Here is a 14242-nt window from a genome sequence, read left to right on the forward strand (position 1 = left end):
TTGTTGATAAAAAAACAAAGGCTTAAAAAGGTTAAGTGATTTGTCCCGTATCACACAGGCAATAAGTGATAGGTGTGTGAGGCAGCTAGGTAGTACAATGGATAGAGCACCATATCTGGAGTAAGGAAGACATAACTAAGTTCAAATCTGACCTCAGACACTTAATAAATGTGTGACCTTGGGCAAGTTACTTAACCCTGTTTGCCTCAGTTTCTTCGTGTAAAATGAACTGGAGAAGGAAATGGCAAACCATTCCTGTATCTTTGCCAAGAAGACCCCCAAATGGAGTCATGAAGAATTGGACATGATTGAAAAATGACGTAACTGATAGAACATGAGTCTGTCCAGTGTTCTTTCCATCATTGTATTCTGCCTCTAGATGCTGTACTTATGACAAGGCTTGAGGCTAGCCCCCCAACTACTAAGTGACCCCTGCCAGCAGGAATATGCTAACTATGGGAACCACTTACATAAAGAACACTTGCCCTCCCTCAAACCTTCACATGGGATAGCGGACTATTTTCCATTAGAAGGTAGAACTCTACTCTCCTCTTACTGGAGGGAACTAAGTCCGAATGTGTCTTCATTCTGTGACTGGCTTGAAAGTTCTAACGAGGAATATTTAGGTTGTACGTAACTTTTAGTCATTTTAAAAATCCCTGCTTCCTTCCCTCCCCCATGGAGGGATGGAGTCTCTAGTAGAGGGTCCTTTATAAAGAGAAGATATGTTAGCACAGGGTCAGGGCTGGCCTGGGCATAACTGTGAAGGACTTAGATTTTGTCTCAGTCACCACATTTTCCTGGAAAGGGATGCTGCATTCGAGCCCCTTTGAGTCTGACCTCTGATAATGACTACTCTGACTTTGGGCAAGTCACTCTGTGGTTCAGTTTCCTCATCTCTAAAATGAGAGTATTAAACTAGATATCCTCTGAGATTTTGTTGGGTTTTTTAAAAACTATTTGTTATTGTTCGGTAGTTTTAGTTGTGCCTGACTGTTCATGATCCCATTTGGGATCTCCTTGGCAAAGACATTAGAGCAGTTTTCTATCTCCTTCTCTAACTAATTTCACAGACAAGGAAACTGAGGCAAATAGGGTTAAGTGATTTCCCCAGGGTCATGCAGCTAACAAGAGTCAGATGAGTTTTCTTGACTCCAGGCTCTATACTCTTATCTACTCCACCACCCAGCTCAAGATCTGTGATCAGATAAAACAGCCTATGTACAATACTTTGTAAAGCTTAAAACAGTATATGAATGCTACGCATAGTTCATGTATTTATTCATTCATCCATTTAGCTATAAGCACCTAGTACCTTCATGCTTTCACCCCTCATCCATCCTCTGTTCATTGAGGGAGTCTTATTTGATGACTTTTAAGGTCCCTTCCAACTGCCAATCTCTGATCCTCCCCAGAACACCTCCCTATCCAGCCAAATCAGCTCTTAGGATCCTGTCATTTCCTAACAATTTCCACAATGGGTCATTTTTAAGAGTGTTATATCTGAGGACTCAGCTGCAAGTGAAAAGGATCTTAACTCACTCATCCTGAACACTGATGGTCTTTATTTATTTTCCACGCAACCTTAGCTAAAAAAGAAGAGGCTATATAGACATTAGCCCCTCCAAACTTTAAATAAGAATGGAAAAAAATGATATATTCTATATCTGTTTATATACTGACCCTTTCTCCTTCTATTCCAGCCCCACAGTGATTTACATTTTATTTACACAATAGCTATTTCTAGAACAACATTGATGTAAAACTCCTACACACACTCCCCTGCTTTAGTGAGACTTTGTCAATGTATTTCTTTTCCTGTTTTTCTTTTAAACCTTATCTCCATCACTATCACTTCTGTGAATGTAATTTCAGGTACAGGCAAACAGGTTGGGAGAATTATTAGGGGAGAAGGAAGAGTCTTTCTGCTGTCCCTGAACTCTCTGCCTACTAATGGAAGAGGGGGCTGAGTTTGCATAGGCCACAGTAGGATTAGCTGGTAGATTGGATATGTTATTTCCCCCCTCTCTTAATTAAAGTTTAGACAAGACTTTGTCTTGATAGGTTCTTATGCTTTGGATCAGGTCAGATGCAAAGTAAAAATCTGTGATCACCCAGCTCAAGGGAGACCCCCCCCCCAAAAAATCCTTTTTTCACCCTTCCTGGACCTCTTTTCCTAAAAATAAAATATGAACTGATTTCAGCTAGTCTATTATGAGGAGTCAGACATTATACACACCATTATACACACTTTAAGCTTTGCTTAAAGAAACACTGGGATCAAACAGGTGGTCCCAGTAGGCCCTAAATGAATTATTAGCCTAGTATAAGTGTAGCACTAAAGACCAGAGACAATACCAAGGGTAGAGCCGACAAGAGCTCATCCTGTGCCCATGAGGTCAGTGGGTGCTTAACCTACTGCTGCCCCCTTTGCCAACCCTAAATGCTGCACGTAACTATGAAGCATGACTCTCTTGATTGGAAAGGATGATCTTTGCCCTCCAGGAATAAACAAACCTTGGAGTCAAAGGTCTTTAGCACCCTTCATATGTAGCAGGCTGAGTTTTACTGCTAGGTATCTTTGGTCAGGATTATTTCAGTCTTCATTCAATAATCCATATGCTTTTGCATTGAGGGACTAGTATCTAAAACCTAAAATGAAAATGATTCATTATAAAATTACTCAAAAGGAAAATAGAAGATGAGGATAAGATGGTATCCCAGAAATTGGAACTGAAAATTTTCAAGGCTTCTGTCCTTGAAAATTCTGTCCTCATCCACTCCATTACTGTAAGGTTATCTGGATACTCATGAGCTGTAGTCAGGATGGTATGCAAAAGTCCCCATTAAGGCCAGATCTTCCATTTGATAGTATTTGACAGATATGGAAATTCAACTCTCCAAGTGCTAAAGCTTCATTTGGGCAGTGAATTAGCTGTCAAAGTGACTTAATTGAAATAATGCCAATGCACTGGTACTATAGATATGACCTTTTGTGCAGTAATAGAAACCTTACTTGATCTGACCAATCCCCTTACTAGATACAGCTTTCTATTCCATTTTGAAGGTCTTAACTCATAAAGAGTTCACTATGAGGAGTAAATGATAATGTTTATTTCTCATTTTACTGCACTTACTGGGTAAACTGCTACTTGCCACCAACATGAGGGCTTGCTTTTACTTGGGAGTTTGTAGTTTGTAGGAAGGATCAAAAGGTGACCATAGCCCCAAGATTTCTGGACGTATGTGCCAAAATACAAGTGATACAATGAAGCTTTTAATCAGAATAGAGGGAAGAATGTTGTCATCCTCTGATGGCAGAAGAGGAAAACACTCCCAGCAAGAAAAGCAGAAGAAAAAAAGGGGAGGGAGGGAAGGGAAAAGAGAAGCAGAAAAGTCAAAAGAATAAGGGACAAAAAAGCATAAGAAGGTGTGTGTGTGTGTGTGTGTGTGTGTGTGTGTGTGTGTGTGTGTGTGTGTGTGTGTGTGTGTGTGTGTGTGTGTAAGATCACACAGAATGAAATTATATACTCCCCTGTGGGAGAAGAAGGATCAATGAATTTGATTCCGTGGACTTAGGATCTAATCATATGAGTCACTTTACTGCTTTTACTTTCTTGAGCAAGTCACTTTACTCTCTGGGTATCAGTTTCTTCATCTATGAAATGGTGTGGGCTGGACTAGATAACCTCCCAGAGATCTTTTCTAGCTCTGACTCTATGATTTAGATTATAGTTTGGGTTTTTTTTTTTTGCTATACTCTAAATCTTTTCTTGCTTTAAATCTATGATTCTATAATCTTTTGGCTCCATGACCCAATAAATGCTTAGGAGTTAGCCAGAGATCAATAGGGAAGCTATCTAACAGGAGGAATCAATTCCTCATGCACTCATTTAACCATATGTCCAAAAATTGGAAGTGAGCATTCAAACAGCGATCAGTCATGGTTCATTTGGTCTTTGTATTCCCAGGACCTTTACACACAATTGGCACTTGTTGGATTGGAAAGTTACAAAATATTACAAAATATTTTCAAACTGCATATGGTCATTTTTGTTGATATTTTCAAGAACTATAGTCATCCATGACACCCTCCACCCCCTGAAAAATAAAATGGAAGAATCAGGAATGAGGGGAAATGAACAGCTATCAAAATGGAGGTAAATTTGATGTGTAATTTCATCAATATAAAGACCTCCCGCGTGAGACAATTCCCTCTACCCATGCATGTCAACCCCTTCTCTTCAATTTTTGGTTTTTGACACTAAGATTGTCCAGGGTCACACACCCAGCATGTGTTCCTGGCACCCAAGACAGTCCTTTATCCATTATCCAGCACTATCTCTCCTTCAATACCCAGGAAGAAATACAGATAATTATATGTGGCTCAAAAATAGTCTTTTGTTTGTTCTCTGCTTAAACAACAGTAACTCAAGTCAAGGATGCAAGTCTACATTGAAAATAAAGTAGACATTTTGTCTGGTATTGATGTACTTGCTTCTGTGTATTTCTCCCATGGATTAAAAAAGATAAAGTATATTTCCTCCAGCTAGATATTTGGATTTATTTAAACTCTGTCCCCAATAAACTGGATGAAACATATTTCTTGTAATTTTGACTGCTACAATTCAGCCAGTGTTTGTTTCCATTTTTAATGGTGCATGTCTTCTGCAGTGCTGTGGTGGAAGATCTATGAAAGTGCCCACTGGAACTTGTTATATTTTTTTAAAGCAACAAAAAAGATTGGGTTTGTTTTTTTTTTTTTTTTGAGTTTAGGCTTACACAGAACACATCAGATTATAATGTCAAGACCATTGACTCAAAAAGAACAGTAAGAAAGCAACCAAATTCAGTTGGATTTAACAACTTTTTTTATCTTGAATGTCATAGGGGAGAAAGCTAAATAGTACTAATGGGGACCCTGGCTGGGAATATACACAGAATAAGAAAGAGGGGAGAAAAAGGAAGCAAGTCAATTGATAAACATTCATTAAGCACCTGCTATGTTCCAAGGACTGTGATAAGTGCTAGGAATACAAGTACAAAAAATACACAGTCCCTGCACTGAAGGAGTTTACAATTTGTTGTTGTCCTTTGTTTTCAAAAAAGACCATGCCATCAGAGAAGTGATGACGTGACTTGCACTTGACTTTGTTTTGAGGGAGGGAGAGCTGTGCAGGTCACCAGCCTCTCTTTCTCCTCCTGTGCCATCTGGATTCAGTGACCAGGTATTCATCAGGATGACTGGAGATGGCCCAGGATGCAATGGGAGACCTTGGCCTTTTTAGGCTAAGGCCTTTTCAAGTGCTGACTTAGAAGGAGGTAAAGCCCATTCAGTGAATAACTGAAGGCCTCTTTAAGAAGCGGTCAGGGAGGGGCCCCTTTGTAGTAGGTATAGTAAAGGAAAGGAAGAACAGCAGTGGCAATTTGTATAACATAGCAGTTTATAGTTCACAAACTAACTTCCTGTATATCCACACAACAACCATTATAAAAACACTCTTTTCCTTGATTCTTTTGGCATTCTCCCCTTTAACTATTTTTGATATTACCTTTTTAACATCCTTTCTTAGTTTTTCACCACTTGCTTAAGGGTCAGAGCTCCAGACTGAACATATGACCCTAAAAGAAGACCCAGCTGAGCTCCTCACAAGGGTTTCCAGCTTTAAGAAAATCTTTTCCCTGAGTTTATAAAACATATAAACTAGAACTTACTAATAGCATGGTGTATGAGGGTGCCTGTTTCTACCCACTGAAAAGCTTAAAAATGTAGTTATATTTTAGGTTGATTGCAGATTTAAGGAAAAAAACATTATTTCAAACATTTCTTGCTTCACAAAAAAAGGATTTTATTATAGTGTTTCTTATATAAGCTTTTCTTTAGTGTATTTGAGTTTTAATTTTCAGTTCTCTAATATGGGCATCATGATGTGGAGAAAAGAGCACAGGACTTAAAAGAACTAGATTCTAGTTTTAGTGACTATTTAGAAGTTGTGTAACTTGGGGATGGTCATTTAACTTATCACCTTGAGTTTTCTTCATTTGTAAAATGGAGAATAATACTCATTTATGTGATAAGGTTGTTACAAGTTAATGGAAGAAAACAGCATACAAAAGGAAGCTGAAAAGGTGGGGTGGGAAGGAAGGTGCCCAGCATAGAGGCATGATCAAGGGGTCTAGAAAAGGGCAGCCAACTGGGAAATGAAGAAATGGCAGGCCTGGGTCACCTCTGTGAGTAGAGGTTCTAGGAGAAGCTCCCCACCATCCTCCCTGAGGGTGGGGCAGAGGGGTAATGTTAAGGTCTATGATGTAAAGCTGAAGTGATCTTGAAGGAAGTGAAGAAAGGAAAAGGGGAAAAAAGATCATGGATTTAGAACTGAAAGGGACCCTAGTGACCATCAATTTCAACACTCTCATTTTACCAATAAAGTCCCCAAGACACGGACAAGTTAAGTAATTTACTTAGAGCCACATAGCTAGCATCTGAGATAGAATTTGAACCCAGATCTTCTTACCTCTACGCTCAGTACTTTATCCACTACACCACAAGGTTTCTCTTAAAGGGGGAAAAAGACATCCTCATCCTCATCACCAGCATTTATATAGAGGTTTAATGTCTGCAAAGCGCTTGTTAACTCATCTGCCCCCCATAACCCTGTGAGGTAAGTGCTATGATTATCCCCATTTTAGAGATAAGGATCATCTAAGGTCAAGTGACTTGTCCAAAATCATACAGCTACTAAATGTCTAAGGCAGGTCTCTTCCTGACTCCAATTCCAAAGCTCTATTTGCTATGCCACCTAGCTACCATCTAGTAGTACAAGCAACAATTACCAGGCTTTAGTTTTCTCATCTATACAATAAAGTGATTGGTCTCTAACATGCAGCTCAAAATTTTATTGTTCTCTAAGTGCTACAGATTGCAATCCCCAGAATAGAATTTATCTGAAAGTTTTAAATAGAGAGCCTTCCTTTCAATCACCAAAGGAAAGAACGAATCTAACTTATTTCATCATCCTTTCAAGTCAGTGGGAATTTCAGCAAGTAAAAGATACTTTCATAGAGAAATGATAAGTGATTCTCATATCAGAAAATTGATAAGTGATTCTCTTATCAAGGAAGAACAACTAAATTGAGATCACAAATTCTCACAACTGTAATCTTGAGACTAAATTTACTGGCAAAGCCCCAGGAATATTGAGAGGTTATATTTAGTCATGGAGAGTTGGAAACTGTTATAGAAGTACTAGCTGTCATCAGTAATTCCAAATGGTAATTTTCAAGTAAACTTCTTAGCAAAGGACATTGTATTCAAGTCCCTGGGATACTTGCCAGAAAAATGTATGTTTAATCAGGAAACCTTCCTCTTATTCCTCCAATCTGTCAAGATTGAACCATTTTTCCTAAACTATACACAGAGTTCTATACAAAAAAATGTAAGATTGTCATGAAACTAGAAACTAGACTTAGCGTCAACTGCTTAGCTACTGAAGTGGCATGTTCATCCCTCCATTAGAAAGTGTGAGAATGGAAGCAGACATTCCCTGCAAGGAGAAAGAAAGCCGGGTATTTGGTTATGAGGCTCAGTGGGTTTCAAGAAGTATGTCTATGGTTCATTGATTTGAGGTCAAACTGGTAAAATTCATATCAAGTAAAGCATGACTTTTGACCTCACCCTGTTTCCCCTCATAGTCCTTCAATGAGGTTGAGTCCATGGTAGAAAGCAGTGACTTGGAATCAGATAATATGGTATCATAGCTGTGACTTACTAGCTATTGAGCAAGTAAGTCACTTAACCTTTCTGGGTCTCAGATTTCCTCATCTGTAAAATGGTAATAATGGCATCTTCCTCACAGCTAAGAAGCACAGTGAATAGAGTGCTGGGCTTGCAATCAGGAAGACCTGGATTTAAATTCAGCCTCAGATAGTTACTATTTACCCGGCTCTGGAAAAGTCCCCTAGCTTCATTTTGTCCCAGTTTCCTCATCTATAGGATAGGAATAAAAATACTCCTGTCACCCGCCCTACAAGGTCATGAGAATCCAATAAAATCATGTATATAGAGCCCTTTTGTAAACCTTAAAGCATGATATAAACGTTAGCCATCATTGCAAACTATTATGAAGATCCAATGATACGATGTTCATGGGGCCCTCTATAAATGAGAGCTGGTTGTTGTAGCTATTAGTGGACAAGAAAAAAACTCAGTTTTCTTCACTTACATGCATTAAAAAAATATTTCTTTCATACCCCTGTGCTATAATGAGAATGTGCCAGGCTCTGTTCTGGAAAGAGAAAGACAAAAATAAAACAGTCCCTGCCCTGAGGGACTGAGTCGCTATAGGAAGTTGGGAAGAGGATAAATAAATATAATAAAATAAATTCAATGCAATTTGGTGGAGATGGGGTGTGAGAGCTCTGGGGGGCAGAGAAGAGATCAGGAAAGGACCTGCTATTGGAAGTGGCCTTTGAATTAATCCAGGCGTGGGGACCTGGGGCAGCAGGATGTGGCCTCAAGGTCACAGGTTCCCCACCCCTGAGCTAATCCATGAAGGGAGCCAGGGATTCCAAGAGGTGGAGATGAGAAAGGATTGCATTTCAGACATGAGGCACAGTTTGTGTAAAGGAGAAGTATCAGGAGATGGAATGTCATTTGTAGGGAACAGTAAGTAAGCCAATTTGGCTGAGATGTCGAGTATCAGTCTGGTAAGATCCATTGGAGCCAGACTGTGAAGGGATAAGAGAAAGCACCTGAAGTTTCTTGATCAGGCGAATCTCATGGGCTGACCTGTGCTTTAGGAATGCCAGTTTGGCAAGAGTACATTATACAGCTAGAGACAGCCAGGTGGGTAGAGATGATAGAGGGCTGGCCTTAAGTTAGGAAGACATGAATTAGACTTCTGCCTCAGATACCTACTAGCTCTGTGACCTTGATCAACCTCTGTGCCTCAGTGTCCACAAAACTAAAATGAGGGAGTCAGAATAGATGACCTCTATCAAGATCCCTTTCAGATCTATATCTCTGATCCTATGTTTGGAAAAGGAAAGACTGGAGGCAAGGAAATCAATTAAGAGGTTATTGGAATAGTTTAGACAAGAAGTAATGAGAACTGGACCAAGGATTAAGGTTATATGAATGGAAAAATGGGGGTGAGCATGAGAGGTTTTGAAGGGGTAGAACTGGTGAAACTTGGTAAATGACATAGGAAGTCAGAAAGGGTGAATCTGAAACTGCGTGACTGGAAGGATGGTTATGTGCTCTATGGGAAAAGGAGCATAGGAAGAGGAATGAGACTAGGAGGAAAGATAAGTTCCATTTTGAATATGTCGAGTTTGAAACGTTCATGAGACATTTTTTTGGAGAACACTTTAGTCAATTTTCCCTGTGCTTAGAAAGTAGTGTAGTAGACAGAGCCATTTCACAAGGACCTACATGGAATTTTCGTTTCAAATACTTTCCTAAACCCTACCACTAAATTTGATGATTAGGGTTGGTTTTGCTGACCATAACAGTTACTCCTGTTTCTCAAATGACCAGGAACCCCAAGGTCTAAGAAGCAAAACAGGCCTTACACTGACCACACCAACCATATGGAAAGAGAGAGCCAACCACTGATCCATCTTGTTACTTTCTGATGCTATCACTCTTTTTAAAAGATAATATTTTATTTTTCCCCAATTACATGTAAAGATGATTTTTAATATTCACTTTTTAAAATTTTGAGTTGCAATTTTCCCCCTTTCTCCTCTCCCCCCTCCTTGAGACAGTAAGCAGTTTGATATAGTTTACATTTCTTCAATCATACAAAACATGTTGCCATATTAGTCATGTTGTAAAAGAAGAAACAGACCAAGAAATAAAACCATGGGAAAAATAAAGAAAGTGAAAAATAGTATGCTTCAATCTGCATTCAAATGCCATCACTTCTTTCTCTGAAGATGGATGACATTCTTCATCATGAGTCCTTTGAAACTGTCTTAGATCGTTGTTTTGCTGAGAATAGCTAAGTCATTTGTAGCTGATCATCAAACAATGTGACTATTACTGCATCCAATGTTTGCTTGGTTCTGCTAACTTCACTTTGTATCAGTTCATGTAAATCCAGGAGAAATCATCCTGCTCATCATTTCTTATAGCACAATAGTATTCCATTGCAATCATATACTACAATTTTTTCAGCCGTTCTTCAATCCATAGGCATCCCCTTAATTTCCAATTCTTTGTCACTACGAAAAGAGCTGCTATAAATATTTTGTGCAAACAGGGGCTTTTCCCTTTTTTAAAATCTCCTTGGGATACAGACCTAGTATGGGCATTACTAGATTAAGGTTCCAAATTGTTCTTCAGAATGGTTGGATCACTTCTCAACTCCACCAACAGTGTATTAGTGTCCCAATTTTCCTACATCCCCTCCTACATTTATAATTTTCCTTTTGTGTCATATTAGCTAGTCTGATAAGTGTGAAGTGATACCTCAAAGTTATTTTAATTTGCATTTCTCTAATCAATGGTGAATTACAGCATTTTTTTCATATGACCATAAATAGCTTTGAGTTTTTCATCTGAAAACTACCTGCTCAAATCCTTTGACCATCTATCAATTGGAAAATGATATGTATTCTTATAAATTTGTGACTCTATCAGTATTTAAGAATTAGTATTGGGAATTAGTATCTAACAATAAACTCTCATATCTTGTTACACTACCATGAATCAGAGGTCCGTCCTGCTTCACTACTCATACAGCTGAGCTACCCTCCCACCACCCAAATCATTGTACTGTTCCCAAACTGACATGCAGCCACATATCCAGAGAAAGAGAATGAAAAGGGCAACTCTCATTATCCTTCTGAAAGCCCACCATTAGTTCTTCTAATTCTTAGAAGAGCAAAACCCTGAATTATGGAGAAATCAAAAAGACAGTACTTCCTGCAGAATAGTGAGAGAAAGGTTTGATAAGGAGAGGAGAGAAGCCAACACATGAGTGATGTAATAGGATAAGGGATAATATGTACTTTCTAGATTTTCAGGAAGACATTAATCTCTCTTGGTCACAAAAGTGGCTGTTGGTCATTGTAATACCTCTGATCTTACTGCTGATGAGAAGTTTATAAAACCTGTATTCTGAAAAACCAAGACAGAAATCCACTGCTATAAACCTATTGTCTAATTTCAAAATTTCTATCAAGTTATGGTGGTATGCTGTGTTTAGCACCACAGAGAACTCATCTTTAATATATTTAGTCAAAAGTATCTTAATCTTTTATAACAAAATTTTAGATGTCTAGGTCATGTCAAAGCTATTTCAAACTGTCTCTGAAACCAGCCCATAGACTAAATAGGAATTTAGGAATCCCCCTGCCTATCTCTTTTCCGCACCATTCTTAAAACTTCGCAACTGGCTGAAAATGAGTCAGTAAAAATATGGCATATGCCATGCTCTGTATTAAGCACTGGGAACAAAACTGAAACGTACAGAAGAACAGTTTCCTGGAGTGGGAAAAAAAAAGAGTGCTTTTTTGGTCCTGGCTCTGACATTAACTAGCTATGTGACCTTGGTCAAGTCACTTCCCTTAATCTTAGTTTTAATTTCCTGTCTATCAAATGAGGGAGTTAGACTAAATAACTTCTAAGGTCTCTTCCAAGACACTTTAGAGTAAGATAGCATAAGACTATCTGAAGGAAAGAATGATTCATCCTATAAAACTTTTAGATACTCATAAGCAATTAAAAGTGAATCAGAGAGAGGGGAGAGGAAAAGGGGTACTAGAAAAATGTTGATGATGTAAAAATATTAATTAATATCCATTTAAAATATATATGTAATAATAATATTTTATTTTTCTCCAATTACATGTTAAGTCAATTTTTTAACTTTTTTCAAATTTTGAGTTCCAAATTTTCTCCCTCCCTCCATCACATCCCCCTCCCTAAGACAATCAGCAATTTGATATAGGTTATATGTGTACAATCATGTAATACATTAAATATATATATTTAAGTGAAGTAGAGGTGTTGATGATGGCAATAAAGAAAGTTCAGTAGCAGAACATTCTTAGGCTTATGGAGAACAGTCTGTTCTTGGGATTCAGAAGCTTCCAAATTTTAAAGATATTCCAGTGGATCTGTGACCTCGTTGATGAGTGAATTCATCCCTCCGACAAGGAAGATCACAAGTCATCCAAGCTGCTATATCCATGTAGTTCCTTCTTGTGTTGTGTTTTAAAAATGATATGGAGGAAACCATTTGTAGCATAAAAAAAGCTATCTCTGTTCTCTGATCCAGGCAATGACAGTTGTTTAAGTGAATGTATTTTAAAATGGCGGGTGTGTAGGTGGACACAGGCTACCATGGTTATGTACTTTGTCTAACATTTACTGGAGTGCTGTATATGATATATTTGTTTAAGTGGGTTACTTAGAGGCCAGGTACAAATGCCATAAATAGCAGGATGAAACTTTGGATATCTGTGCATGCAGTGCTTTTTGGCAGTTGTCTAACTCAATTATTACTAATGAATTTTTCTTTTCTCACATCCTATTCTTTCCATGTGCCTCTCTTCCTCTTGCATTTCACTCTTCTCATCCCTTGGCACCTTTCAACTCCCCCAACTTGCTGCATTTTCCGGCTGCCTCCTGCTCTCCAGTGTGACCAAGACCAGTGCATTCAGAGCACCAAATTCGTTTTGCAGGCTGCAGCTACACCACTGCTCCAGAGTGAACCGAGCCTAACCAGTGAGGAGCTCCCTTTGCCAGGAAAGACCACACTGGGCGCTCCCTGTGCTACCTTGTCCCTAGGGCAGCCAACACCACCTTCCTCCATGCCCAATCTCACATCAGAAACTGTTTTGACAGATATGATACCATTGAAAGAGGAGCATGATGGCCATCAGTTCCTTACACCAGAGGAAGCCCCCTCGCCCCCTGGTATGTTGTCAACAGGCAGTCCTATCACACATAGCCACACCCTGCATGTCCTAAGCTTGGCCAGTCAAGACTCATTGCATGAAGACTCAGTGCGTGGCCTTGTAAAGCTCAGCTCAGTCTGACCAATGTGGACAGTCGGCACAGGAGGAAGGCGCAGTGCACTTTTCCAAGGACTTTGCTACTCTCGAGACCAGATGTGGAAACCAACAGAAGAAATGTTCCCAGCAAAGAATTTCCCAGCACTCCATGTTCTAATTCCATCATGGCCTCGGTAATGAGGATACCCTGTTGTGGATTAAATGAACATCTAGAAAGTAGATGGATCAATTTCAGGGGACATTTGGGGGCAGGTCCTAAAGCTCAAAATTTTGTCTTGATTTGACTTTCCTTCCCTTTCCCCAATTCTTCCTCCCCTCCCACCCTTAATAAAAACTGAAATTGATACCAACAGTCCAGTTTTTTGAAGCCTCAGGCAAGTGGGAATTTCCCAGCAGCTGGAGTTATATTTCTGAGTCTTTATTTCAGTAGAAGAAAGATCTTGGGATATAAATGTCATACTCTGTGTTCCCATTGTTGTAATACGCACTGGTTAAGGGTTTATGATATTTTGTGGCCAGATTGAAATGCACTTAAGTGTTATACTACTAATATTTGAATTAGACAATTTCCATTCTGTTAATAAAAAAAATTTTTTAAGAAAAAGAAGAAAAAAAAAGACCAGCTGTGGATTTACATACCACACTGTAGTACGTGTTATGGTTGTATTGGTATCAATGAGAAGTGCTGCATTTTTTTTTTTAAAGTTGTGACTTTCTCATTTCAGTTTCACTGAAGGACAGTTATCAAACTGAAACCAATGGACAATGTTATTATTTCTCAACCATTCAACTTTATTATCTGTGGATAGGTGGTACCTACAATACTCTGGGTTTTGTCACATTACTTATCATTTAATCTTCTGTTAAATATTTAAATTCGGTATTGTGTTGTGCCATGCCTGCCCGGGATCAGTCACTCCCCACTGTGGGTGTGATTTCCAGTGGACATCCAATAAAAATGCCATCCTCCATTTCTCTGGATCTGCGTACAGTTATCCTTATAAAGCCTAAAGGACAAAATCATCTGGAGGACCAGCAGAGATTTTGTGGTTGTTGAAACAGACTAGCAGGGAATAAGCCTCAATCCACAGTGAATCAGATCAATGAGTAGTATCATATTGACGGGAGGGTTTCTTTGCTAGGAAGGTGACATTCTGTCCTGTTTCTAGCATCTATTGTCTACTTATAGCTTGTTATTTAGGAAATTAACTTGTAT

General features: G+C 38.9%; 1 protein-coding gene across 4 annotated transcripts in view; it reads left to right on the plus strand.

Moving 5' to 3' along the window:
- The window catches only part of ZDHHC14 (zDHHC palmitoyltransferase 14), a 336782-nt gene extending 322785 nt beyond the window's left edge, over positions 1–13997 (plus strand). For 2 of the 4 annotated variants that reach the window (XM_072643782.1, XM_072643783.1), the window contains exon 9: positions 12649–13997. In XM_072643782.1, coding sequence (XP_072499883.1) covers positions 12649–13050 — 402 coding nt within the window. In that variant the 3' untranslated portion in view covers positions 13051–13997. The remainder of the gene's footprint in view (positions 1–12648) is intronic. The other 2 variants (XM_072643784.1, XM_072643785.1) reach the window with 1 other exon arrangement.
- Positions 13998–14242: the final 245 nt, after the last annotated feature.

This window comes from Notamacropus eugenii, chromosome 2 (assembly GCF_028372415.1).
Source record: "Notamacropus eugenii isolate mMacEug1 chromosome 2, mMacEug1.pri_v2, whole genome shotgun sequence".
NCBI lineage: Eukaryota > Metazoa > Chordata > Mammalia > Diprotodontia > Macropodidae > Notamacropus > Notamacropus eugenii.